This window comes from Marmota monax, unplaced genomic scaffold (assembly GCF_021218885.2).
Source record: "Marmota monax isolate L192 unplaced genomic scaffold, Marmota_monax_Labrador192_F-V1.1 WCK01_AAM20220418_F8-fsc00009, whole genome shotgun sequence".
NCBI classification, from domain to species: domain Eukaryota; kingdom Metazoa; phylum Chordata; class Mammalia; order Rodentia; family Sciuridae; genus Marmota; species Marmota monax.
This window is the reverse complement of record NW_026694710.1, coordinates 16,816,492-16,842,032: the sequence shown is the minus strand read 5'-3', so window position 1 is coordinate 16,842,032 and position 25,541 is coordinate 16,816,492. Positions and strand designations below refer to the sequence as shown.

At 43.1% G+C, this 25,541-nt stretch overlaps 1 protein-coding gene across 2 annotated transcripts in view; it reads right to left on the bottom strand.

Annotated features, from left to right (window-relative positions):
• Positions 1-25,541, bottom strand: part of Fam184b (family with sequence similarity 184 member B) — a 107,801-nt gene that overhangs the window by 45,512 nt on the left and 36,748 nt on the right. For both annotated transcript variants that reach the window (XM_046423900.2, XM_046423901.2), the window contains exons 2-5: positions 10,031-10,789; positions 9,193-9,328; positions 7,899-8,026; positions 7,180-7,386 (exon numbers count right to left, since the gene is read on the bottom strand). In XM_046423900.2, the coding sequence (XP_046279856.1) occupies positions 7,180-7,386; positions 7,899-8,026; positions 9,193-9,328; positions 10,031-10,789 (1,230 nt within the window). The remainder of the gene's footprint in view (positions 1-7,179; positions 7,387-7,898; positions 8,027-9,192; positions 9,329-10,030; positions 10,790-25,541) is intronic.

Genomic DNA, 25,541 nt, shown 5'->3' with positions numbered 1-25,541 from the left:
CTTGTAGAAAGACTTATATTTAAACTGGGAATATTAGATTACTGAGATCAGTAGGTCAATAAGTACTAGACAGGTGAATTTGGGAGTGGGAAGGTAAAGCCATGAATACAGGCCCAGAGGGAAAGAACATGGAATGAATGAAGGCTGGAGTGGAGAGGTGTGGAATGAGGCAGGAGAAGACAATAGGAGCCTGTCTCTGGGGGGTCTTATAAACCATGTTAAGGAACTGGAACTCCACTGTGGAAATGATAGGGAGTTGAATCGCTCGAGACCAAGGGTGAGTTTTCAAAAGATTCTGCTGTGGGAGGAACAGACAAACTCTAGATAGGGCAGAGGGGTGGGAGGGGAAGGAAAGGGGCAGGGGGTAGCAAAATGGTGGAATGTGTTATCCAAAGTACATGTATGAAGACACGAATTGGTGTCAACATACTTTATTTACAGAGATAGGAAAAATTGTGCTCTATATGTGTAATAAGAATTGTAATGCATTCCACTGTCATACATTTAAAAAATAAAATCAATTAAATATTTTAAAAAATAAATAAAAAAATAAAAGATTCTGTTGGAATGGAGACTGGATTTCATGAAGTAGAGAACTGCAGACAGACAGGTTATTACCTGGTCCATCAAGAGATGACAGCTGACTAGGTCAGTGTGGAACCACTGAGGACAGAGGGATGTGGAGATACTCCAGGACCATCAGAATAGGACAGAATTCATAGACTTGAAGACTGATTACAGGTTACGGGTGAGAGAGAAGTCATGTTTGCTTCCCTGGATTCTGATTTGAATATCCAAAAAATGTGCTGCTGATCATTTGAACGACATTTTTACACTTTCTGTGGGGCGAAGCCTAGCCCAGGCCAATAACCCTGGGGTGGCCCTTAGCATTGTCCCTGAGTCACACGATTAGATCATTAAGTCACGTGATAGAGATGTATAGCACCAAGGCACATATAGTCTCTTAAGGAAACCTGAAACCCTTATGCAGAGCTTTTGGTTTTGGGGAGTTCATTTCATAAAAACAATGTCTATCATCCTTTGATACCTAACAAGTTGAGATAACTTAAGCAGCCATCAGAACCTCCCAGCAAAAAATTCTGATTTTTAAAAATTTCATTAGTAGCCAGGCTTGGTGTCTCTGCCTGTAATCCCAGCAGCTTGGGAGGCTGAGGCAGGAGGATTGAGAGTTAAAAGCCAGTCTCTGCAAAAGCCAGGTGCTAAGCAATTCAGTGAGACTCTGTCTCTAAATAAAGTACAAAATAGGGCTGGGCATGTGGCTCGGTGGTCAAGTGCCCCTGAGTTCAATCCCTGGTACTATCTTCCTCCTCCCCTGCAAATTTCATTAATTACTTCTCATCTACCAAAGCTTTGTATTAAACAAAAGTTTGGTTTAAGATGCTTCCTGATCCAGATACTAACTCTGCCAAGACATGCCCATTGTAACAGTACATGAAAATACTCTGCCACGGTGATTTTTGGTGAAAAGGAATGGCTATTTCTATCTTCTCACAGCACAACTTCCAGGTCACAGTTACCTTGACAAATAGACCTAAAGTGAAAAAAAAAATCCCCTACAAACAGATATAACTGACTTTAGCAATAGTTTTTGTCATAAATAAGCTTTGCTTTTAGGTGCAGAATCATGTGGGTTACTGTCAGAAAACAAAATTTTTGAGTCATCTGAAAAACACAGGCTAGTAAAAAACATGTTCATGTACAGTTCAGCTCAGAGTGAGCAAGAGGATTTCAACAGGAAGTGTTAATGCTCTTCCAACTGCAGAGGAGAGAAAAAACCACCACCAAGTCAAGGAAAGAGATGAATGCTATCAAAGATATGAATTGCTGCACCCTGGAGAAAAGGGCTACATGAGCCTCTGATTTACAGCATTTATAGAGTATTTCCATAAAGCCTCTTTGCACTGAACTCTCATATAGGCACAGGAAATAGACTTTCTTGCACTCACAATGGGGATTAATACCAACCTAATTTCTGGAGGGAGCAAACCGTATTCAAATCATAGCATTCCATCCCTGGCTCCCCAAACTCATTTCCTTCTCACATACAAAATACACTCTATCCAAATAATTCCGAAGTCTTATTCCAGCATTGACTCTGAGGTCCAAATTCTCAACTGTGACTCAAAGCAAACTCCTGCTGTGAGTCTGTAAAATCTGAACAAATCATCTACTTCCATTATATCACAGAGGGATAGGCACAGGATATACATACCCATTCAAAAGGGAGGAATAGGCAAGTCGAAAGAATTAATGGGCCTATAGCAAGTGCAAAATCTATCAGGGTAGACATTGCATCTATTTTTTTAAAAAAATAATTTTTAGTTGTCAATGGACCTTTATTTTATTTATTTATAAGCAGTGCTGAGAATCAAACCCAGTGCCTCACAAATGCTAGGCAAGTGCTCCACCACTGAGCCCCAGCCCCAGTCCCCAGACATTATCTTAAAGCTCCAAGTCTGGCATTCTGTGTACACCAGGTGGAAGAGGAGGCCACGTGAGGCAGCTCTGCCCCGTGGCTTTGCTGCTTGCAGAGCAAGTGGCTGCTCTGTGGTGTAAACATGTGGCTTCTCAAGGCTGCCATTGCACACTGCTGGTGGCTATACCTTCCTGGATCTCAAAAGCAGCGGTTCCACTCCCATGCTCCACGGGACATTCTAGTGGAGAATCTCTGCAATGGCTCCGCGCCTGCACAGACTTTCCTTTGAAATCTCAGCATCTCAAGAAGCTGTCACAGCGTAGCTCTTGATCCTGCGCACATTCAGGATCAGCACCTTGTGGACACCAGGGTCTGCACCTGGGATCCCTTCAGAGTAGTGGCACCAGCTGTGCCTACACCACAGCTGGAGTGGCCAAGGAGTGCTTTGTTGGAAAGCAGGGAGCAGAATCCCGAGGGGGGCCTGGGCAGCAAGCCATGGAAAGCTCCCCTGGCCTGTTCACTGAGTCAGTTCTGCCCTTCTAGGCTTCTTGGCTGTGATGGAAGAGGTAGCCTGACAGACGTGTCAGATGCCCTCCAGTCCTCCTTCCCATTGTCCTGATGAGGAGCAGCTGGGTGGCTCCCTTCTATCTATGCTAATCCCTCAGCAAGCAGATGCAGGGCCTCTCCCTTACCTGTTTTTTCTTTGTTCGTTCCCTAGCAAAGCTGCAAAGTTTTCATATATTTTCATTCTGCTTCCCTTTGAATTTCACCTTCCTCCTTCTGGTTACGCCCTTGCTCCTGATGCCCACAGTTCAAAGTAACCAAGCAGCAGCATCAATGCTTTGTTATTTAGATAATTCCTCTGCCAGAAATCCCACTTCATCACTTTTAAATCTGGCTGCCAATAAAGTTCCTGGGTGTGGACACAGTTCTGTCAAATTCTTTGCAATGATGTGACAAGAGAGACTTTCACTTCAATTTCCAAAGGAATATTCCTCATTTCCATCAGCAATCTGTTATGACCACTTATCCAATGCTAAATATTCTAGCTCTTCCCTAGTCATCTGGTCTTCTTCTGAACCTTCCCCACAAACAGCCATTATGCTCCATTTACAGGGTTCTAAACAATTTCTAGCAGCCTCTCCAAATTCTTCCAGTGTCTTACCACTAACTAGCTCCAAAGCCACATCCACATTTTCAGGTATTCATTTTAGCAACAGCCCCACTTCTCAGTACCAATTTTCTGTATTAACCTGTTTTCCCTTGCTATAATGGAACATCTGAGGCTAGGTGCTGCAGTTGGAATGTTAAATGTTCCCCAAGGCACATGTGGTAAAGGCTTGGCTCCTAGGGTGATGCTGTTGGGAGGTGGCAGAACCCTCAAGAGAAGGGGCCTAGTGGAGACCTAAGGCAGTGTTCAGGTTCCTGGGGGCATGCCCTCAAAGGGGATTGTGGGACCCTGACTTCTTTTCTTTTGCTTCCTGGTGGTGAGGTGAGCAATCTTCCCTACCACATATTTCTGGTCATCACCATCAGCACCTCGACAGAGGCCCAAAACAATGGGTTTACCTGTTCTTAGACTGGAACCTCCCAAACCATGAGCCAAAATAAACATTTTTTCTTTACAATATAAATTAAGAATCTCAAGTATTGTGTTATAGTAACTGAAAGCTAACTAACACACCAGGTAATGTATAAAGAAAAAACATTTACTTAGCTCACAGTTTTGGAGTCTGAAAGTCCAAGATCAGGCTGCCATGTTGATTTGTCCTCTGGCTACATCACATCATGGTGATGGCATCATGGTGAGATCATGTGCAAGAGGGAGATATCATATGGCAAGGAGGAAGCCAGAGAGTGGGGAAGGGCCAGTTACTCTAATAACCCTGTTGTGAGGACCTATGAGAACTACTTTAATTCCTTCTAAGAGTAGTACCCCCAATTACCCAATCACCTTGCATGAGGCTCTACCACCAAGAGTCACCACCACCTCACAATACCACTGCTGCACTGAGGACCAAGTGTCCAGAATATGGGAAACACATTCAAATTACATCCGAACCTTAGCAAATTTTAAGGGAACAACAAATGAGCCATCAGAGAAATTACAAGCAGAGACCTCAGATGGGGTTTAAAGGGAAAACATGCTAACCTTTTTCAAGAAGAAAAAGTATTTGTTCATAATGTATTTAAAGTTTGTGATGCATGCAGCCAGCCAGTACATAGTCTCAAATGTCACTCAGAATCAATCATTAGCAATAACACCAACATTAATCCTGACCAACACATGTAGCAAGGCTTACTTAGCCACTAGAGCAAATGCTGCTCTAGATTTCTCTTAAGCTTAAAAATAAGTCTAGAAATGCTAACTTTTATGATATATACGTGTATGTATATGTATGTGTGTGTGTGTGTGTGTGTGTATATATATATATATATATATATTCTACATGATAAAAGATAAGTCTAAAAAGATGTTTCACAAGTAATTTAACTGCTAGTCAAAATGAAACTCAATACAAAAGGCTGACCACAAAATACAGATTAACATTTCAATGACCAGCATTCGATGAAAGATTACTAAACATGCAAAGCAGTGAATGTGACTATAATCAGAAGAAAAATCAGCAATAGAAAAAGATTCAAAATTATAAAAATGAGGACTTAAAAGAGCAATTATAAATATGCTCAAGATTTTTAAAAAATAAACGTTATGGGGTTGGGGTTGTGGCTTAGTGGTAGAGTGCTCGCCTAGCATGCTTGAGGCACTGAGTTCGATCCTCCACACCACATAAATGTAAAATAAATATATTGTGTCCACTTAAAAAACTAAAAAATAAATATTTTTTAAAAGTAAACATAATGAGAAGACAAAGAAAATTGTACATAAGAACAGAAAGGAATTTCTAGAGCTGAAATATATGATATCTGATGTGAAAAATGTACTGAATTAGCTTAAAAAAGAGTAGACGATACAGAAAACAACATGAGTAAACTTGAAGACAGTGCAATAGAAACTATCAAATTGAAGCACAGAGAGAGAAGGAATCTGAAAATAGATAGGGCTGTGAGACTTGTGGGACAATATCAGAAGAGAGCAGAGCAGAAAAAATGGAGAAATGAGGCCAAATCTCCAAACTGCATGAAAACTATAAACACACAAGTTCAAAGACACTTGAGCAGAAACAAAACAAAACAAAACCCATTGAGTTTTATACAATCAGTGTCAGATTTGGCCCTCAGGTTACTAGAGCAACCTGTAATCTGGAAGAGCAACTGTCCTTCCTGCCAACTGTGACTCAGGATGGAAAAGCGCTAGACTCTTTGTCTGAAGAAGGGAGTTGTGCAACTGGTCACACCTCACAGGAAGAAAAATGCTTCTAATACAGTTGTCTACCCTTCCCAAGGCTTGGGGACCAAGGGCTCTGTCAGGTTAGAATCGCCAGGTTTGAATCGTAGCTCCAACACTCAATATCTGTGTGACCTAATACATCACATCTTTGAATCTCAATTTCTTCACTTCTAAAATGGGAACATGAGCACCACTTTTATAATATTGCTAGAAGAATTCAGTGTGTTTAAGTATTACGTAGAAAGCATAATGGGTATTAGGCAATATTTTTATTTTACATGACGTTACCCAAAGCACATAATAATTAAGAATAGCTATTGAGCTTTCATACATATTGTATACTGAGCTAAGGGTTCATAAGTAATATAATATTTAATCTGCATAACAAACCCTTAAAGTATTTATCACTGTTTTAGAGTTCAGCTCTCACAGAGATGAAGTGACCTGTTCATATTTACACAGCTTGTGGAAGAGAAAAGATTTAGGCCCAGGAGTAGGCTGGGTCTTTCATGAGATCATATATTTATTCAGTTCATATGTGTTATGTACTTTACTACTCCTAGCTACCACAAAAAACTGCATCCCACAGAGATACAGACTATATCTCAGTGTACACTTGGTGCTGGAACTGTACCTTCTTGGCTTATAAAGAGGTTTTCTCAGAAGCGTTAAACAAGCATACACCCACATTCATAATATGCTGATCTACACTTCGTTCTTTTCCTAAAATCTCCACATATGTTGTTGCTTTTCCTGGCAAACAGGAGAGATGAGGCTTCACAAGCCTTCTCTGCAGAAAGCTGCCTCTGCTGAGGAGGGAGGTGGAGCCGCAGAGCCTGTCTTCCCTCACAGGACCCATCACGACCCAGGCACTGGGAGATGCTGCACTTTTTCAAATAAATCCTCTCATTTATTCCCCAAAGTACTGTAAGATGTTGTTATTATCATCATCCATCTCACAGATGAGAAAATTCAGGCATGTAGAATTTCCCTCTGGAAGGGCCCAGATTAAGTAGCTCTCCTTGGGTGGCTGGGTGGGGATTTAGATCTAGGTAGCCTTTGAGGCCTGAATTTTGGTTATTGGAATTTCTGTTTTTTTCTGGGTGAGCAAAGATGAATTCCCCTAAATTCAATGCTCACTGGAAGCAAGTGCATCCCATGTCATTAACTCCAGGTCCCACTGTCTCACAGTCTCAGGGGCATCTCCTGGTCAGGCCAAAGACCCTGACCTCCCTGTGGGCAGAGTCTGTGTATTTCACCTGTGTGCTTAGGGTGCACACAGCAGGAGCTCAGTCAATGTTTGGGCAAGGAAAGAAGAAACTCAAGAGGAAAGGAAGGAGTTGTAAGAAAGGGAAAGATGGGGATTTACAGCTGTGGAAGAGGGTCTCACCTTCTGCAGCTTCTTTCTTTCAGCCTCCACGGACGATCGAACAGCTTTGATTTCCACCGTGTGCTTCTTCACCATGTCTTCCAGGCGCTTCACCAGCTGGTCTTTGAGGTGTTTCTTCTCCTCTTCAGTCTGATGTTTGATTTTACGAAGGTCCTCTTCATATCGTTGCTTCACATATTCTGTCTCAACACTTGCCTCTCTCTTGGTCTATTGAAAGAAATGGGAGTTTGCGCAATTATCCAGGGAATTATCATTTCTCTTTCATGCAACTCTTGCAACATTTAAATATGCATATATCAGAAAGGGAATAAATTTTACAAAACTAGATATAAAAATCAGACTTCACTTTGTCAATATTGAAGAGGGCCTCTTTGGAAGGGTGTATCGTTTGCAAATGGGATTAGATGTTCCAGTCCATACTACAGCAGCTTCTAAAGAATGCTTGTTTGTTTTGATCGGGAATATGGAGTAGAATCCTAAACAATTTTCAGTTTCCCAGAAGCTGGCATAAAAGCTGGGAAAATGCTACTACATGTCCCAGTGTCCTACTTCCAAATGAAAAGGGGTTGACAGAAAGTTGGCTAAAACTCCATTCTTTTTCTTCTACTCTTGAAATCATGGATGTGATGATTCCATGTGGTTGGGGAAAGACTTCTACCTGAAATTCATGCCAGCAAACCCTCCTGTGACTTTCCCCTCCAGTGGGGTTCAGACACTACCTGTGTATCTGTGCTTCCTTTGGTGTGGTGACATTCCTTGGGACAGTTTTGATCCTGCTGAGGGTGTAGACTGTGGACCTCCAAGTCATTCACTTCCCCCAGAACTTCATTCTCAGGCTTCATGTCATCTGCAAGCATGAGTTTCAACATCATCTGGAATGCTCTAGACTTTACCCTTGTGTCCAGGACAGGTCCCGCATTCTGCTATTCAACCATTTTGGTGACTACTCCTCTACTTAATCCTTGCTCCGTGCTCTGCTCATAAACCCAGTGATTCTCACCTTTGCTCAAGAAGCATGCTGAGCTTAATTAATTGCTATGCTTTCCCTTCCTAAATGAGTAATCTGATTTTATTGCACTTTTTATTAGTTAAAAATATTGAGCATGTTCCCCAACATAGGTACATTCAATGAGAACTTAAAGGATGAGAAAAAAATAATTATAAAAACAACTGCTAACTTTTCCTTCACCTGTTACCTGAGGTGCTCATGCCCTATATTTGAGCATCTCTGTTCTAAACCTTCAGCACTCTTCTGGTTCTAACTTGTGTATCTTCCTTCTCACATTTCAGCCTTCGGTAATTTCTTCTATTCAGACACCTTATTCCCCTGCTCCCTGGGTCACGTCCCTGATGCCATGGGCTGTGGTGTAACATTCCCATAAGCTCCTGAAGGCAGAGCCCATGTTTTGTGCCTGTTATCAAGCTGGTCAAGCTGCAGGTATTCAGGAACTTTTTGGTGAGAGAGCCTAATGAAAGGCACTTGGAGTCAAATATTCTTAGCTACACACACCTGCTTTATTATCAAACATTTGGCTGACCTTGAACTAGCTACTTATCCTTTCTGAGCCTCATTTTTTTTCATCTGCAATATGAAAGAATGGAAACTTATTTTACAAAGTTATTGGGAAGACACAATAATGTAATTGTATGAAATTATGTTCAAAGTACAAAAGTCCTGTCTAAACATGGAGGGGGAAGCCTGCTCCAAGAAGGGCAGGCACTCAGATGGGTCAGATGGGGAACTATTTGGAGGCAAAGGGTCTTTTCACATCACAACTTTTAGGTGTCTGGCTTGTGCCAGCTCCAGGTGAAGCAGCTCTAGGTGTCAGCTCAGCCTAACTCTAGGTGTCACCTATGCCCTGCAGGGAGTAGACTCACCCACCTGAAAAGCCAGATGAAACAGCCCTGCCCCTCCCCCCCTGCTCCCTCAGCAGTGTCACAGCTGCCAGAAGAACCAGGCTGACCTGGTAGCTAACTTCCAATCTTTAAGGAACTTGTTTCAGGGCATCTCACCAGTTTTCTGTGGCACATGACACTCCTGTAGCAGCAGTCTGTCTTTGGCAACTGTCAGCTTCTCCCCAAGTTTTTTTGCAGTGCTCTTCAGCTCTGAGTTCTCCTGGCGAGCCTCCCTCAGCTGCACATCCAGGTCCTAAACAGACAGTATGGGTCTCAGTTCTGTATAAAGACGCGCTCTGGGTGCAGGACGGTCATCAGATCTGAAAGGTGGGTAAGTGCATGTAGGAGCCCTGAGTCTCTGGAATTAGTGGCTTAGGGTTCATCAAATGCCTACTCATCCTCTGACTGGCTGTTAGTTAATCTTTTTCTAGTAAGGATTAAATGAGATTAAGCGTCTGGTACAGAAGAAAATGCTCAGGAAGTATTAGAAATATTAGTGACTGCTACTTCTTAAAAATGGGGCTCTGCGCTTTTGTAGGGCTCACCAGCTGACTCATCAATGGAACAGAAATGTACTGAGGATTTTAGGAGACTCACGTTGTTATAGAATAAACCCAGGCTTTAGAGTTAGGTTGTCCTGAGTTCAAAAACATTCACTGCATGTTCAGGGAGGCCAGTCTTTAAGCTTCTCAATTTCAGTCTTGTTTTCTTCATCTGTAACCTGAAAGTCTTTAAGTTCTCAAAGCTGAAGGACTAAGTCTCGCTCATCATGCATCCTCCTCCCATAGCCCTGGGCCCATCACCCATAGGTGTTTAATAAATAATGAACTTGATAGAGATAACAGTGCTCACTTTGGTAGAAATCAAGTACCCAGCACAGTGCCTTACACACAGTAGGTGTACAAAATCGGCAGCCTATTAGCCCTGGGGGAGGTATGAAGAGAGGCCACTTTACCTGAATCCTTTCCTTCAGCTTCTGGGCATACTTCTTCAGGTCACTGATCTTGCGACCCCTGTGCTCCAGGTCCCCTTCCAGCTTCCTGACCTGGGCCTGCAGGGCCGACTCCTGGATCTGGAAGTTCTTGCGGAGGTCGGCCTCCTTCTCCTGCCACTGCCCCAGGGCCTCGCTCACCGACTGCTGCATGGCCTGGCGGATGGCCTCGTTCTCCCGCTCGTAGGTGGCCTGCAGCTCCTCGGCCTTGCGCGCGTAGTCCTGGCTCAGCTGCTGGTTCTCGGCTCGCAGCCGCTCCACCTCCAGCAGCACCTCCTGCATCTCGGCGTCCGGGCCGGGCTCGGCCTTGGCCTCGGGGCTCTCCTGGGATCGCCGGCTCCACTGGGGACCCTCGTGGCTCGTCAGGTGCCGGAGCCGCTTCTCGTAGTCGGCCTTGAGCTCCAGCATCTCCTTGGACAGCGACAGGACGCGCTCGGCGTGCTCGGCCTCCACCCGCAGCTGCCGCTCTCGGGTCTCCACCCTGCACGTGGCCGACTCGGCCTGCGCCTCCTGAGTCAGCCTCTTCTGCAGCTCCAGGGCGCTCTCCAGGGCCTGGATGCGCTGCAGAAGGGCCTCCTCGTCGTCGCTGTTCCTGCCCTGTTCCTGCAGGACCCTCGCCTTGGTCTGGGCCACCGCGCCCTCCAGCTCCTCCTGGTGCGCTTCCCGCAGCGCCTCCAGGCTCGCCTCCGCCTCATCCTGGCGGGTGTTGAGGGCATAAATGACCTGCAAGCAAATCAGCAGAGCCCAGTTAGGACAAGGGAGCTGGGTGTGTGGGAGGGCGGCTGGGACCAGAGAGCTGTTCCTCCACACTGGGGACTGAGGTAGAATGGCACAAGCAGGGCCTGGGAAGGTTTGGGTGGCGGCCGCTTATTGAAAACTGCAGAGAGCCGGGAAGTGGCACAGGGAGGTGGTGGAAGCGAAGTTCTCTGAGAGGGAAATCCACAGGGGACATTGAGAGGACAGCAGGAATCTAGGGGAGTTTTAAAGCAGAGGGGTGATGTGATCTTCTTTGTTCCAAAGGAACACTTAGGAATGCAAAACACCAACAACACCTTAGGAAACCCAGCCCACAGTATTCTCCACAGGTGCAGGAAGAAGATTGGAGAAAACTCCACATGGAGGGACCCTCCTGAGCCTGACAAAACGTATCTGTGAAAAATCCTGTTGGCATCACACTTCTCCCCGCTCATCGAAAGACTTTTCCCAGACCAGGAACCAGACAAGGATGTTGGCCCTTTCTACTTCTAAAACAAAAGGGGAAAAGTACTATCTGCTGTGTGGAGAGTGGGATGAAGGAACCCAGGAACACAGCGGGAAGCCCAGGATCCAGGATGATTCCCAGGATGTTGGCCTCAGCAACAGGTAGCTGTTTACTGAGATGGGAAAGACTAGGTGGAATGGATATGGAGAAGAAAATCAAGGATTCTCTTTGGATGTATTAAATTTGATATGCCTCTAGACATCCCAGTGGAGAAGGCACCACAGCAAGTGTGTACATTGGTTCCCTTGGGTATTTAAAATGCTGTCCTGTGCCACAGTCATTCACATTGATTTACCTTTAGCCTTGGTTGGTGGCTGGTGTTTCCTTATTCATGAGTCTGTCTACTGAACTAGACTATAATGTCATGGTCAGATTCCTACCAGTGTCTCATCCACAGTTTTCACACTGTGTTCTCGTGGCCCTGAGCAGGTGAGAACCCCCCTCTTCAAGCAGAGGAGGATAGCATTTGCACTGGGGATTCTCCAACATGTAGTTTGGAAAAAAACCAAAAATTTTTCTGTTACTTTCTTAAAAAGTTGAAAGTGATGCACAGGAATTTAGGCATTTATAACATAGAGAACAGACCAATCAGAAATAGTCAATGAGAGAAAGCTGTGCATGCACGTGTGTGTGTGCGCGCGCGTGCGCATGTATAAAATGAATATTCTTAAATATTCAGAGAAGTTCAGTAAAAGGTCATAAATAAGAAGGTGTGATTAACCCGAAGCACACCTGCATGTATAAAATGAATATTTAAGAAGACCAAAGAGCACCACTAGAGGTGACATGTGTTATAGATTTAACAACACTTTATTTCGAGACTGCAGAGCTTGAAGGAAGACTAACATACATCCAGGAAACAGCCTAATGTCTTATTTTCCATTGTCTCCATGTGATGTAGCTCTTGGTTTATTGTGTGTCTTCCACAACAGAATGTAAGCTCCATGAGAGAGGAGCTTGGTCTTCTCTGTTCATCACTCTTGGTCCCCAGTGCCCAGCTCAAGGTGGACACTCCAAAAAGATTTAAATGGGGAAGGAAAAGGGTAGATGAAGGAATCAGAACTCCATCTTGAAACTTTCAAGGTGTAAGATGAGCTTGGCATCTTGTGAGGCCTTGGGAGAATAAGCACCAGATAAAGAACCATGAATTTGACGTCTTCCATGCAGGGACCAGGGAAACTAGCTTCTTTGCCCTCCCAGGAAGATACCACGATGAAATGAAGTTTCGTCTCTAGAACTCCTCTGCATCACTCTGTGCACGGAATTCAGCCAACTTCTGGTGTTTTCTATGGCTTCCTAGTGATTACCATCCAAGAGCGTGTCTCGAGCTAAGTAAATGTTGAATTTGGTACCATGTTGGTTATAATTTGTATTAATAATAAATACCATTTTTATAGAATCTATCATGTGCCTTGTACAGGGACAGAAACCATATATCCACTCATGATTTCAGAAAATTCCTATGGCAACTCTGTAATTTACTGTTTTTCTTCCTGTTCTAAGAATGAGAATTGCAGTTTCAGAGAAGTTCAGTAAAAGGTCATAAATAAGAAGGTGTGATTAACCCGAAGCACATGCCCACCACACAGGATCTCACTGCATCTTGCTGCCTCATTCAGTCATTTATTTATTCATGAATTCACTGTACATCTTGAATGGGCCAAGTTCTGTGCTGGTCACTGGAGGTAATTGCTGCTCAATAAGACAATTAGATTTGTGACCTCAAAAATATAATTCAGGGTTTTGGTTGTGGCTCAGTGGTAAAGTGCTTGCCTCACATATGTGAGGCACTGGGTTCGATCCTCAGCACCACATAAAAAATAAGTAAACAAAACAAAGTTACTGTGTCCATCTACAAATAAAGATATTTTTAAAAATACAATTCAGGACTGGGGTTGTAGCTCAGTGGTAGAGTGCATGCCTAGCGTGTGTGAGGCACTGGATTCAATCTTCAGTACCACATAAAAATAAATAAATAAAATAAAGGTATTGTGTCCATATATAACTAAAATATTTTTAAAAATACAATTCAGTGAGACAGACTAGAAAATGGAAAGTTTAAATGCTTTCTTATAAATGCTCTGAGAGGATTCAGCACCAGTTACTATGGAAACACAGAGGAAAAGTCTGGTAGGAGAGAAGAGTTACTGGAAAAAGCAAGCCTTCCCCCTTCTTCATTTGGGTGGTCAATCCCATTTTGAATGTCAGTTGCTGCTTAGGTAAGAACAATAGCACTTCTGCATGTTGCTCCATAATACTTGATATGAAATTGAATGCACAGTATATTCATATTAAGTATCTATAATGGGATTGTTGCAAGTTATCATATTTGCTGCAGGGCTCAGACATTGAGCAGAAACCACATTCCTAGCCCCCTGCATTAAGCAGGACCATAGCCTAGTAGTTGCCAATTGAATTCAGGTGGATGGAGTAATGCGTGTTATCTTGGGGTCAACACAGACATTAAGGTTAAGAAGGATATGTATCCTTCACACAGCCTCTTTACCTATCTGCAGACAATGGAGAGGACTTAGAGGAAGATTAAATTCAAGATGGAAGGCATCTGAGCCCTGAATACTCAGTAGGGCTGCCCTCTACTAGGAGGACCTGAACCAGATATAAATTACCATGCTGAGAGTCTGACTTGCTGTTATCTGTTACCACATCTGTTAGTTACCCCAATATGTTGGCGGTCCACAAGACTACCCTAGGATTTGTGAGTCACTAGAGGAATCACAAGATTCAGCATATAGTCATACATATGGCTATGATTTATTATAGCAAAGGGCACAAAGCAAAATCAGCTAAGGGTAAGAGTGCATGGAGTGGAATCTGGACGGCAAGCCAGGGGTAAGTGTTATGGGCCTGGCCATATGAGCAATGCAAACAGGCTCCATTTTACCCTGAGACTCCATGTCATGTAAGAAATGCTTCCCCCATGGGAACACTCCGGCTCTGTACCTATCAACAGTTGCTTATCATAGCATGTTTGGCAACACAAAATGGCAATTCTTATACAATGTAAAATTGTTCTATCTTTGGTTCCCATTTTTCTTGGGCTATGTACCCTGAAGAGATTGATTGTCTAGACGTTAGTAACAATTCTTTAACTTGTACTCAAGTAGAGTCATTTTGAGACCCACTTCCCTTCTGCTTGCTTGCTGCTATGCCAACCTGGAAAGTCTTGTGGGAAATACCAATGTACCCATTACATTGTTTCGCTAACTGCTCAATTTAACTTCTGTACCTCTGCTTGCTTGCTGCTTCGCCAACCTGGATGTGGTTTTTGCGGGTTTTGCCTTTAAAGACCCTGAAATGCTCAGGCTAGGTGTTGTTCCTTGCAGTTAAGTGTTCTGGGGGAGCAGTCTCTGGGCAGGCTGGCTAAATAAAGTGTCTCTCCGATTTGGACAAAATGGACTTGGTACATTTTCTGAGAGGTCTGCCCTATAATAGTAAACTTCCCTTTCAATGGAGTTAATTCACCTATGAAGGAGTTGCAACAGTGCCAGAAGCCATCCATGACCCATATGTGAACTGTGCGTGAACTAAAACGATGTTGAAGCCATTAGGCAGGAAAGCCTGATACTGGGAACTCCTAGCAGCAACCCTGCTGGTTTGAGAATGCCGGGTTCATGTGGCTTCCTACCCAGCTCCACCACAAGTTCAGCACAGCATCAGAGATGGGGCGGCCCGCTGGAGCCACACAGCCTCTTAGAGATGGGTGTGGCTTGCCAAAATGCCAATCAACCTGTTTATTCCAAGACCCCTGCCACACCCAGAAGCAAGAATCCTCCCACTGAAACCTTATCTGTGCCTTTGATGTACTCCCCTTTAAATAAAGAATCAGGACTGGAAGACCTATCAGGGGCTCTGCTTTTAACTAATTTCTGGCTCTGTCTCTACTTTTTAGTTAATTATTTCAGACTTTTTATTTCCCAAGCAGCTCACACCTCCTGAGCAGGAACCTACCACGGCAGGGTGCTGACCACCCCACAGTATGACAACACAGGAAACTTGTCAAAGACTTAGCACCCAGGGTTTTTACTGGAGGATCCTCAGCCAGGCAACCTCTTCTTGGCATGTGTCCAATTTCCAAACTCCCAGAAGGAAAGCAGGTGCTTAGCACAAACCATGTTTTTTTGCACATTTTAGGCATAATGAGCAACCCTTGTTAGTTTAAGTAGTGGGATTCCTCTGGAAATTGAATAATTTCCCAGATGCTAACTGAGGGCCAACCTTATAGGCAACCTGTTCTAAAATTCCCTATTCCTTTGTCCTCATAAAAGTGATTTCAATTCTCTACCATGTTTCTTGAGACCCTGACTCTAATTCTTGGCCCACTCCTATACTCCTAGCATAAATTATTGTTTCTTGCTTTTTGTAGGAGAAATGATTAAGAGCTTGGGTTACAGAGTTGAAGTACCAGCTTCTTTGCCTCCTAGCTGGAGATTTTAGGGAGGTGATTCAAACTTTGTGGAGCCCAGTTCTTTGTCTTTAAAATGGGAGTAACAGTAGAATCAACCTTCTAGAATTGAACTGAGAGATAAATAAGGTAATGCACAGGAATATCTTCCATCCAATGCCTATATAATGAACACTACCTCCTATCCTATCCTAACCTATCCTATCCAGAGAGAAAAGATTTGAGACACTTAATTGTGGGTTGGCAAAAAGCCAGAGTATTTGGTAGTACTTAGTCTATTGTAGGATCAGAATCCAGGCTGCTGTGGTTAAGAAAAAACGGAATTTAGGGAAGGGGTGATCATAAGAGAAGAAGGACAGAGGGAGTAGATGGCTAGATGGGCAAACAAGACCAAAGTGGGAGTGGGAGTAGGGGGGAAGACTGAGATGAGAGAAAGGCCAATGAAAAGAGTTCAAAAGAAAGGAGAAGATTAAAAAAAATGGTATAATTCCAGGCAAATGAGTTTTATTTTAAATAATTGAGAAAAGATATAAGGAATTTCACTTCCTTCATAAGGCATTTCTTATCTCCTGTTTTAGTCTGTGATGCTATAACAAAATACCACAGATGGGTAATTTTTAAATAATAGAAATTTATTTAAAGTTCTGGAGGCTAAGAGTCCAAGATCAAGGTGCTGGCAGATTTGGTGTCTGGTAAGGGTTGTTCATTACTTCCAAGATAGTGCCTTGTTGCTTTGTCCTATGTGGCAGAAGGGAAAACATGCCCTCACATGGGTGGAAGGGCAGAAAGGGCCAAACAAACTCCCTCAAATCCTTTTATAAGGGTCCATATCCCACTCAGGAGAGTAGAGCCCTCATCTCCTAATTAACTCCCTATTAACGTTACCACATTGGGGATCAAGTTTCATCTTAAATTTTGGAGAGACAAACATTCAAACCATAGCAGCTCCCTGCAGATACAGAAAGTTATCCCATTCATCTGTCTTCTCAGGACATTTTGGACCATTTGGAAAAAATGGTTATGGCTCTTTCATGTCATATTATGGACATTTAGGCACAAGAAGTTGAATTAGAGTGAAAGCTTTCTAAGAGTAGGGAATTCAGGGGCTGGGGATGTGGCTCAAGCGGTAGCGCGCTCGCCTGGCATGCGTGCGGCCCGGGTTCGATCCTCTGCACCACATACAAACAAAGATGTTGTGTCTGCCAAGAACTAAAAAATAAATATTAAAGTTCTCTCTCTCTCTCTAAAAAAAAAAAGAATAGGGAATTCAGCACACGTTTTTGTAGCTCCTTGTGCACCTAGCACAGTGCCTGGCCTGATCCACACTCCCAGGTGTTTACCGTTGTCTTGAAGAAGGATGCTGTGCCACGTGAGTGTAGATCCCATTTGCCCCTGTAAGGATGTCACACATATAGATGTATGCGTACAGATGCTGTCTTCTAGCTGTGGCCTTGCATGCTATGTAATCTTATTGGGCCTCGGTTTCATCATTTGTACAATGGGAAGAGTAAAGTTTCTGTTTTATAAAGTAACTGAAGGGTTAAATGAGGTAATGTTGTGAGGCATGTGGTATGGTGCCTGGCTCACAGGAAGAACCTATAGAACCAAACTCTTCCTATTATGGTTGTCCATGGGGCACATTCAGCCCAATGGAGATTTCTGTAGCAACAGCATTTCTTATGAGGAAGGTTGAGGTCCTCAGTATTCCTTGTAATGGAAGTTGCTGATGTACCAAGTATCTGTTTCTCTCTTCATCCTTAGAAATAGAGTCCTAGCTTTTCTGTGGGTGTGTTGTCACATGTCACAGCCTCTTCTCTAGCTCAGAATGGCCGTGTGACCAAGATCTCGTAAAGTGGATATAAAAAAATGTCATTACTTCTTCTAAAATGATTCTTCTTTTTCCAGGCAGTCATCTTGGACCATGGGCTAAGGTTGATTTGAACGTGGTGTAAGAGGAGCCAGGGTCTCTGCACAGTGGAAAGCAACACCGACCCTGGACTCATTCCAAATGAACTTTCATTTTGTTTTTTACCATATCCATCTCTATAACACTTATCTTTTAAATGCTCAAGTTATCGTACTTCTCTGAGCCTCAATTTTCTTGTCTGTAAAATGAAAATAACCCACACCTAGTTTCTGGGAGAATCAAATAGAATTACATTGCTAAAGTGGCACATAGTAGGTACTCATTACATGTTTCTTCCTTCTCTCCTCTCACTCCATCCCCTCAAAAGGAAAACTCCCTGGATTTCAGAGACACAATCTCCACAACCTGCTCTGAACATTGTTGAGCACATTCTGAGCCACCCTTCTGGGCGCGGTGCCTCAGGGGTCACGTGGCAACCTTCCCCTGCCATCTGCTTGCCTGTTTCTACTACACTGAAGTATCAAAGAAACGAGTTTAGGCTTCATTTGCAAATCCACTTCCTCAGGAGGAGGTTGACCAGCATCTATCAAGGGACATAAATAATTTAGCAGCTAAGAGAAATACTGAGAAAGGGGGGAGGTCTTCCCAAGAGTTTTACAAATCCACTGAAGATAGTTTGACTTCAGAGAGAATTTTAGCACGGAGCCTGTTGGGGTCTTTGAGGTTGAGCATTATAGACTTAACAAGGCTACAAGCATCAGATCCTGAAAAAAGTTTCCACAAGTTTAGCAACAAGAGTTAGAATTGAAATGAAAAGGGGACAAAAAGGCAATTCTATGTGCTGAGTATGCAGAGTACGACATTCACTGGGCCAGGTAATTTATGTTTTTTCAATTACTCATGTAACAATTTTACAAATTGGGCATTCTTATGTTTAATCCTGTTTTGCAGTGGGGTTAACTTCACATCTAGGGGCCACATTGCTTTAGAGCCTGCTAAACCTGGGCCCACATTGTAGCCCCACCTCTTTCTAGCTATGGTAATTTGAGTACGTTTTTGAGCCTCTCTGAGCCTCAGTTGCCTTATTTATGACATGGGGGAGCAGTGTGTACCTCATAGCTCTTTTTGGAGATTAAATGGCATAACGAACCTAAAACCAGTTACGGCATCCCAGCACACATTTGTCTACTTTCTCCCCACCCCCTTCATTCATCTTCCTTGCCGTGGCTCCTCCCACTCTGTGGATGGCATTGCTTTTACTTCTCTAATGATGTTGAACTTGCTTTGGACAAGACAAAATGAATGGACTGGTTGCAAGCAGAGCCTTTAAATGTGTTTGTGTGTGTGTTTTGGATTGTCCTCCTGTGCTTTCACTATTTGTCACAAGAAAAGTGTGTGCAGCATAGTCACTGGTCCCAGAACAAGAGACACATGCAGTAGCCTGGACCCCAACTGGAAGTCTAGAATTAGTGTGGCTTAGTCAGACACAGCCAGGAGCAGCTGAACAGAGCCAACCAGAGCATGAAATGAGTCACCGTTGTTAAAGCCACTGAGACTTGAGAGTTGATTGTTACCCAGGATTATTACAGGAAAATCTGACTAATACACAAAGAAAGATCAAGAGTAACAGTACATTTAAGGGTATTTGGAGTTCTGAAGGGGCACAGGGAAACATAGGGGAAAAGATCACATTACTCAAGTAATTCCCTTTTCTCCTGGGTCACCATTAATGGGTCAGCCCCATCAATATATAAATGTGCTGTGATTTTTATCATTACCAAAAATACTTCTTTTGATCCCACCTCCCCCATTTTCCTTCACCACTTTATAGCAACTCCTCAAATGCTTTTATACCCACTGTCACTAGTTTGTCTCCAGTTCCTCTCTCTTGAATCTTCTCCAATCAGCCTTTCACTTCAATTAATCTACCCAAATAGCCCATCAAAATCACAACTGACCTCCACATTACTAAAACAAGAGTCAAGTTTCAGGCTTCACTGGTTCAACTTTTTGGCAGCATTGACCTAATCATTTCCTGCTGCTTAAAATATTGTCTTTACTTGGCTTCTAGAATACACTACCTTTCTCCTGACCACTGACCACTGCCTTCCATCTCTTTGGTTAATTAGTTCCTCCTCATTCTCATCCTTCAAATAGGAGTGCCCCAAAGCTTAGGTCTTGGACTGTTTATCTTCTCTATAAACATTCCCTTGGGATCTCAACCAATCCCATGATTTTATGCATGTTTCATTTTCTACTGACTCTCAGATTTGTTTGACCAGGTCAGACCTGTCACCTGAACACCAGACTCATATATCCTGTTGTATACCAATATCTACACTTTGATATCCAACACGCTTCTCAAATTGAATTCTGGATATTTCTGTCCAAACATGCTCTTCCCACAATAGTCCCCATCTCATTCCACAGTAACTCCTTTCTTCCAATTGCTTAGGTAAAAATTTTGGAGTCCCCCAATAAACTCATGAAAAGATACACAACATCTCTAATCCTTAGAGAAAAGTAAACCAAAGCCACAATGTTTTAGCACTTCACACCCATTAAGATGGATATCGTTTAAAAAAGAGAGAAAACAAATTCTGGGGAGGACAGAGAGCCTCTTATGAATTGCTGGGGGTGGGTGGGGTGTAAAACAATGCAGCCACTGTGGAAAATGATACATGCAATTACCATATGATCTGGCAATTCTACTGATTTTCTCTTCTTCTATAATATGAGTTATATGCAGGAGGGGGTTTTTGTCTGCTGAGTTCACCACTAGATCCCAGAACAGTACCTGGAATGTGCAAGGATTCTGTAAATATAAATTTACGTTTTGCAAATATAAATATTTGTTTAATGAATAAAATATCATTTCATCCTAGCAGAAATGTTATCTGAGTGCAGAGAATACTTGGGTTAGGTTAGAAAGATGAGCAAATGTCAGTCAGGTAGAAGGAGTCTGAGGAAAAGACAGGTTGGGAGCAGATTAAGACCAGGAAGTAAAACAGGCATGCAGTAGAGTAGACTGTGGGGGTACATGCAAAGGCTGAACAGTATGATACAATGCTGGACAGGTGGGCAGGGGTCGGACGTTCCAGGTTAGGGATTAGGCTTTATTCTCTTCATGTAGCACTTGGTGCCCACGCAGACTCACAGGCTTTGTACCAGAGATCCTGATGTGGGTAGGTCTTTGGGCTTTCCAGAGATCTGCATTTTTATATTCAGTTGCAAGAGATCTTGGCATCTGAAAGCCACATGGGTGTGTACAGTGGGAAACCTGTGGTGCATGTTCCAGGCAGGAAGTCTTTCTTTCTCACAAGGTTTGTGCCCTTTCTAGCAACTAAAACTCTCCATTTCTTAAGTTTTGGGATTGTGCCCTGGCTGCAAAGTACAGTCTGGGTATAATGGAGGCTGGAAGAGAACTTAGGGGAGTAAGAAAGCTGGATTACAGCCGGGGAAAAGGTATGGGCTTTGAGAGCTGTAGACAAGAAGGAGCGGCAGGCCAGTGATTCTCAGGTATGGGATAGAGGACGAGAAAGAGTCCAGAAAATATTTTTGCCCTGCCTGGCTGCAGGGTAGCTACACACCCCTACTCAGAAACATGGCATCCGGAGACACCAGACCATAGAAAGGCCACGGTCACTGCTTTGGATTCTCTGTTGGGCACAGAGAGGAGCTTCAGTGTTTGGGAATCTCCTGAAAGCAGCCCAGAAGGGCAGAGGTCATGTGGTTGCTGCCTCTTCCTTTATAGAAACAAGTTGGAACAGGACCCAGACCAGGCTGGGCTCACACAAATGAGCTTGGAATGGATTTCTAGACAGATCCAAGAAGCTAATTAAAATCTCATCATTGCCCATCAGAGAGCTGTTGCTAGGTGCCTCACTGCATGTGGCACTGAATTGTGAGACATAAGCTTCTGAGTAATTGGAATCCAACTGTCTCCCAAAGCAATGTAGACTGAGGCTCAGCTGAAAGGTGAGGGCAGTCCCTCAGGAAGGCTTTTAATTTCAGCTTCTCCAATACTCACACATGGACACAGACCTGCCTTTATTTTGAGTAGTTTTACAGGCTTTAGAAGATGTGGGACTGGAAAGGGACCATATTGGCTATCTCAAATCTCAAGTCACTTGTCTAGAGCTTTATGGAAAACTCCCTTGATTAACCAACCTGCTCAATAAATATGCATACGTGTGAATGATACTTCTTGTGTTGGTCAGTTTTTCAACTCTGTGACCAAAATACCTGACAGGAACAATTTAGAGGAAAAAAGCGCATTTTGGCTTATGGTTTCAAAAGTCTAGTCTGTGGTAGGCTGACTCTATTGCTCTGGACCCAAGACAAGGCAGAAAGGCCTGGTAGAGGAGTGCTGCTCCATTCATGGCAGCCAGGAAGCAGAAAGAGAAAGAGGAAGGGGCCACAGGAAAGATGAATCCTGGGCAGGGCACATCCCGGTGACCCACCTCCTCCAGCCACACCCCACCTACCTGCCTATAGTTATCTACCAGTTAGTCCATGAAAATTAGGATGGACTATTTAGGTTACAGCTCTCATAATCTAATAATTTTGCCTCTATTCTTGCATTAACACAGGAACTTTTGGGGGACACCTCATATCCAAACCATGATACTTTTTTATGAATGAAAATAAAGAAAAGTTAATACTTCTCCTTGAAACTATTTTGGCAGACAAGCAATCCAAGCAGGAATATCACAACCTATAACCACATGCATAGAAACAGAATTGTATGATTGCAAAAGCAGACATAATGGTTCTGCAAATTCACCCGTTTAGATTACAATTTTATATACTTAAATTCTAAAAGCAGACTTTGTATGCTCACTGACATAGATATACATATCCATTTGTTTCCAAATAAATGACATAATAATGGGTGCTAACATTAGTTTCATATTAGCACTTTCTGGCTCACAAAGCAGCTTTACAAGGTAAATCCCACATCATGATAAATATAAATACACTAATGCCCATTCTAAATAAATTTTTATTTTCTCTACCATTCTCCAGGGAGAAAAATCTCTTGTAACATTTTCCAATCTGTTTATTGTGCCATCTACAAATCTTCAATAAACAGTATGTTTCAAGCTAAATATCCCCTGCCAACAACACCTGAACAAAACCCAAACCTTCATTTATGATCCCAGTTATCTTTGCAGATTGTTTTCCCAGCCAAGGCTGAATTTCTGTGCTCGTACTGCATGTAGCCTCCAGTGCAGTGGCAGGAGTTTTGCTAAATACTCTGTCAGATTTTTAATTTATTGGTGATGGGGCAGACGCTGCCCATTTAACCTGAACTCCAGAAATGAAAGGGCCACACTGGGTACAGTTCACAACCAGTCTTTTATCCCTGACTTGTGCTGCCAGGAGAATCTATAGGAATACACAGTCCATGACAGATCACCATGGCAAGGATCTCAAAAAACTAGGAAGAGGTTAAGATAAAAATTTATAAAATTGATAGATTCAAGTTTGTTTTAAAATTACATACACATGATTACTTACATACATGTTAATACACATTGACAAAGAAAAGTGTCAAGAAGATACCAAAACATGGCCAGAGTTATTTGGGGGCAGATCAAGGGTGATCATTCCCCCCTCTAACTTTTGTTTTTTGTGTATTCTCCAACTTTTCTCTGATGGGTGTGTACCTCAAATATAATCAGAATAACTCTAGTTTTTGTTATCATTGTTGTTTTTAAGACTAGAGAATATACAGAATGTTCTGCATCAGTTAATCCTCACGTACATCAGCTGAGACACAGCCTGGAAGGAGAGACAGATGCTGAGGAGGAAGGCCAAGTCCTGAGGCCTCCTGGAGGATTTGGCTTTGGCTCTGCTGCCTCCATCTGACTGGTGAGAAATAGAAATTGGCCTGTTTCAGTCTGAGCAGCCTAGTTACTGCAAATGTGTTGTTTTTTGCACTAAGGGCCTCTGTTCCATGGAGAAGCACGTAAGCTAGTGCTGAGAGTGTAGTGAGGTGTGCAAGGCACTCCCTAACCTCAGGTCACAGGTGAGGAATGGAGCCCGTGTTGGCTATGGCTAGTCTGTGCTTTCAGAAATGATCTCCGAAACTCAACCTTACATAAGCCTCTTTTGGGAACAAATGTTGACAGCATTGAAAAACATTTGATACAAAGACTGCTGTCTGTGCTGCCTAGAAATTTCTGAAATAATTTCCTCCAGACTATCCTTTTTATAACTAATCTACTTTATGTCACTTTTTCTTCTTGAGTCTAAGTGTTCTTCTAAGAGTGTTCTTGCTTCTACGAGTGTTCCTTCTAAATCTAGGGGCTGACTCAAGACAGTGCTGTTTAGTACTCCCAGAAGGCCCCTCACCAACCACACCAATGGCTCTCAGCCTTAATCTGCCTTGGCATACCTGAGAGTAGGACATGGTCAATGGGGACTCACCATTGCAAAGACTGCTGGCTTTGTGGGGCAGAGTCATGACAGATGAACCTTTTGTCCAAAAGCACAACATTGGGCCAGACAACTAACAGGCACACAGTAGGTCCTAAGTAAGAGGTGTTAGTATGGGTGTTTGTTACTCCCCACTGTATCCTCAATACCTGGCAAAACCCCTAGCCCAGAATTCAACAGTTGGCAAGGAGTGAATGAGTAAGTGATGAAAAAGCAAAGAAGAATTCTGAATTCCAGAGAGGAGGCACCACTCAGATGTGTTATACCGAGAGGGACTTATTCAGGACTGCCTGGAAGAAAAGGCATGTCACTACTGGTTAAAAAAAAATGCAATTTGGGTATTTTACACATCCCAGAGGGTAAAGTCAGAAATCGGTAGAAACAGTTCCTCAGTGAGAATTCAGTGAGCACCCCGAGTCCAGAGCTCTTTTCACTTGGTTCAAATCTGGTAGCTGTCTGTGAGGTTACATGAAATCCTATTAACACATTCTGAGAGGAGCTGGGAGGTTGCCAAGGTGGAGCTGGATAATAGAGTTACGTGTAAAGTCATCTCCATTTTCACAAATGGTGACAGTCTCCTTTCTCTTGGATGAGTTCCCTGAGCCAATCTTATACTGTCTGTCAGTGCTGGAGGGTAGAAAATGAATTTTAGTAGGTGCTCCTGAAGAGCCTTTCATTATTTATGAAAAGAGAAAAAAGATCCAGTGGTTATGAGATAATGCCTTTGTAGCATGTCTTGGCAGATCTTTTTTGTCCATTAAAAATGTGTGAAATCTCTTTTAAAATAATTACTTTTTTTTAGCAACTGAATCCTAGCTACGTGCAGACTTACTAATCAGGACTCTTCTAGGTATGAAAACAGAAGCCCACATCTACTAGCTTGAGTTAAAGGAAATGTATGGGTTCGTGCATGGGAGAAGCCCAGAGCCATTGCTGACATCAGGTACAAGCTCTTAAATGGTGTCATCTTGACTCCATCTCTTTCTATGTCAAAGTAAAACTATTCCTCTGCACTGACTTTATTCCTTGGTAGAGTCTGGACAACATAGTCATAGGCTGCTTTCAGATTAGATTTTACCAGCTCAGCATACCCTTGGAGAGAGAACTTGTCTCTGACAATGGTTCCAACAAAACCCTTAAAGCTAACACATGTCTAATGCTGACTGGTCCTTGTGGCCAGTGGGGTGGACGCATGGCCTGGCTACTTTCATGTCATGTGGGGACCAGGGGAATGGGATGGATCTGCCTCAATTATATGGTCTGAAGGTTGAGGCTATACATGGCCAGTTTTTCAAAGGAAATTAGAAGTCTGGGCCCAGAAGAATGGGCTCTATGTAAGTAAGAACAAGTGTCCATAGAGCTGATGTTCGTGACTCTTCTAAATAAACCCAATGTAGTTCACTGGCACCAGCACCAGAACTGGAGGAGATAGAATAAGAAATGAGGACTTGGTTCCTACTTTGACACAAAACATGAGAAG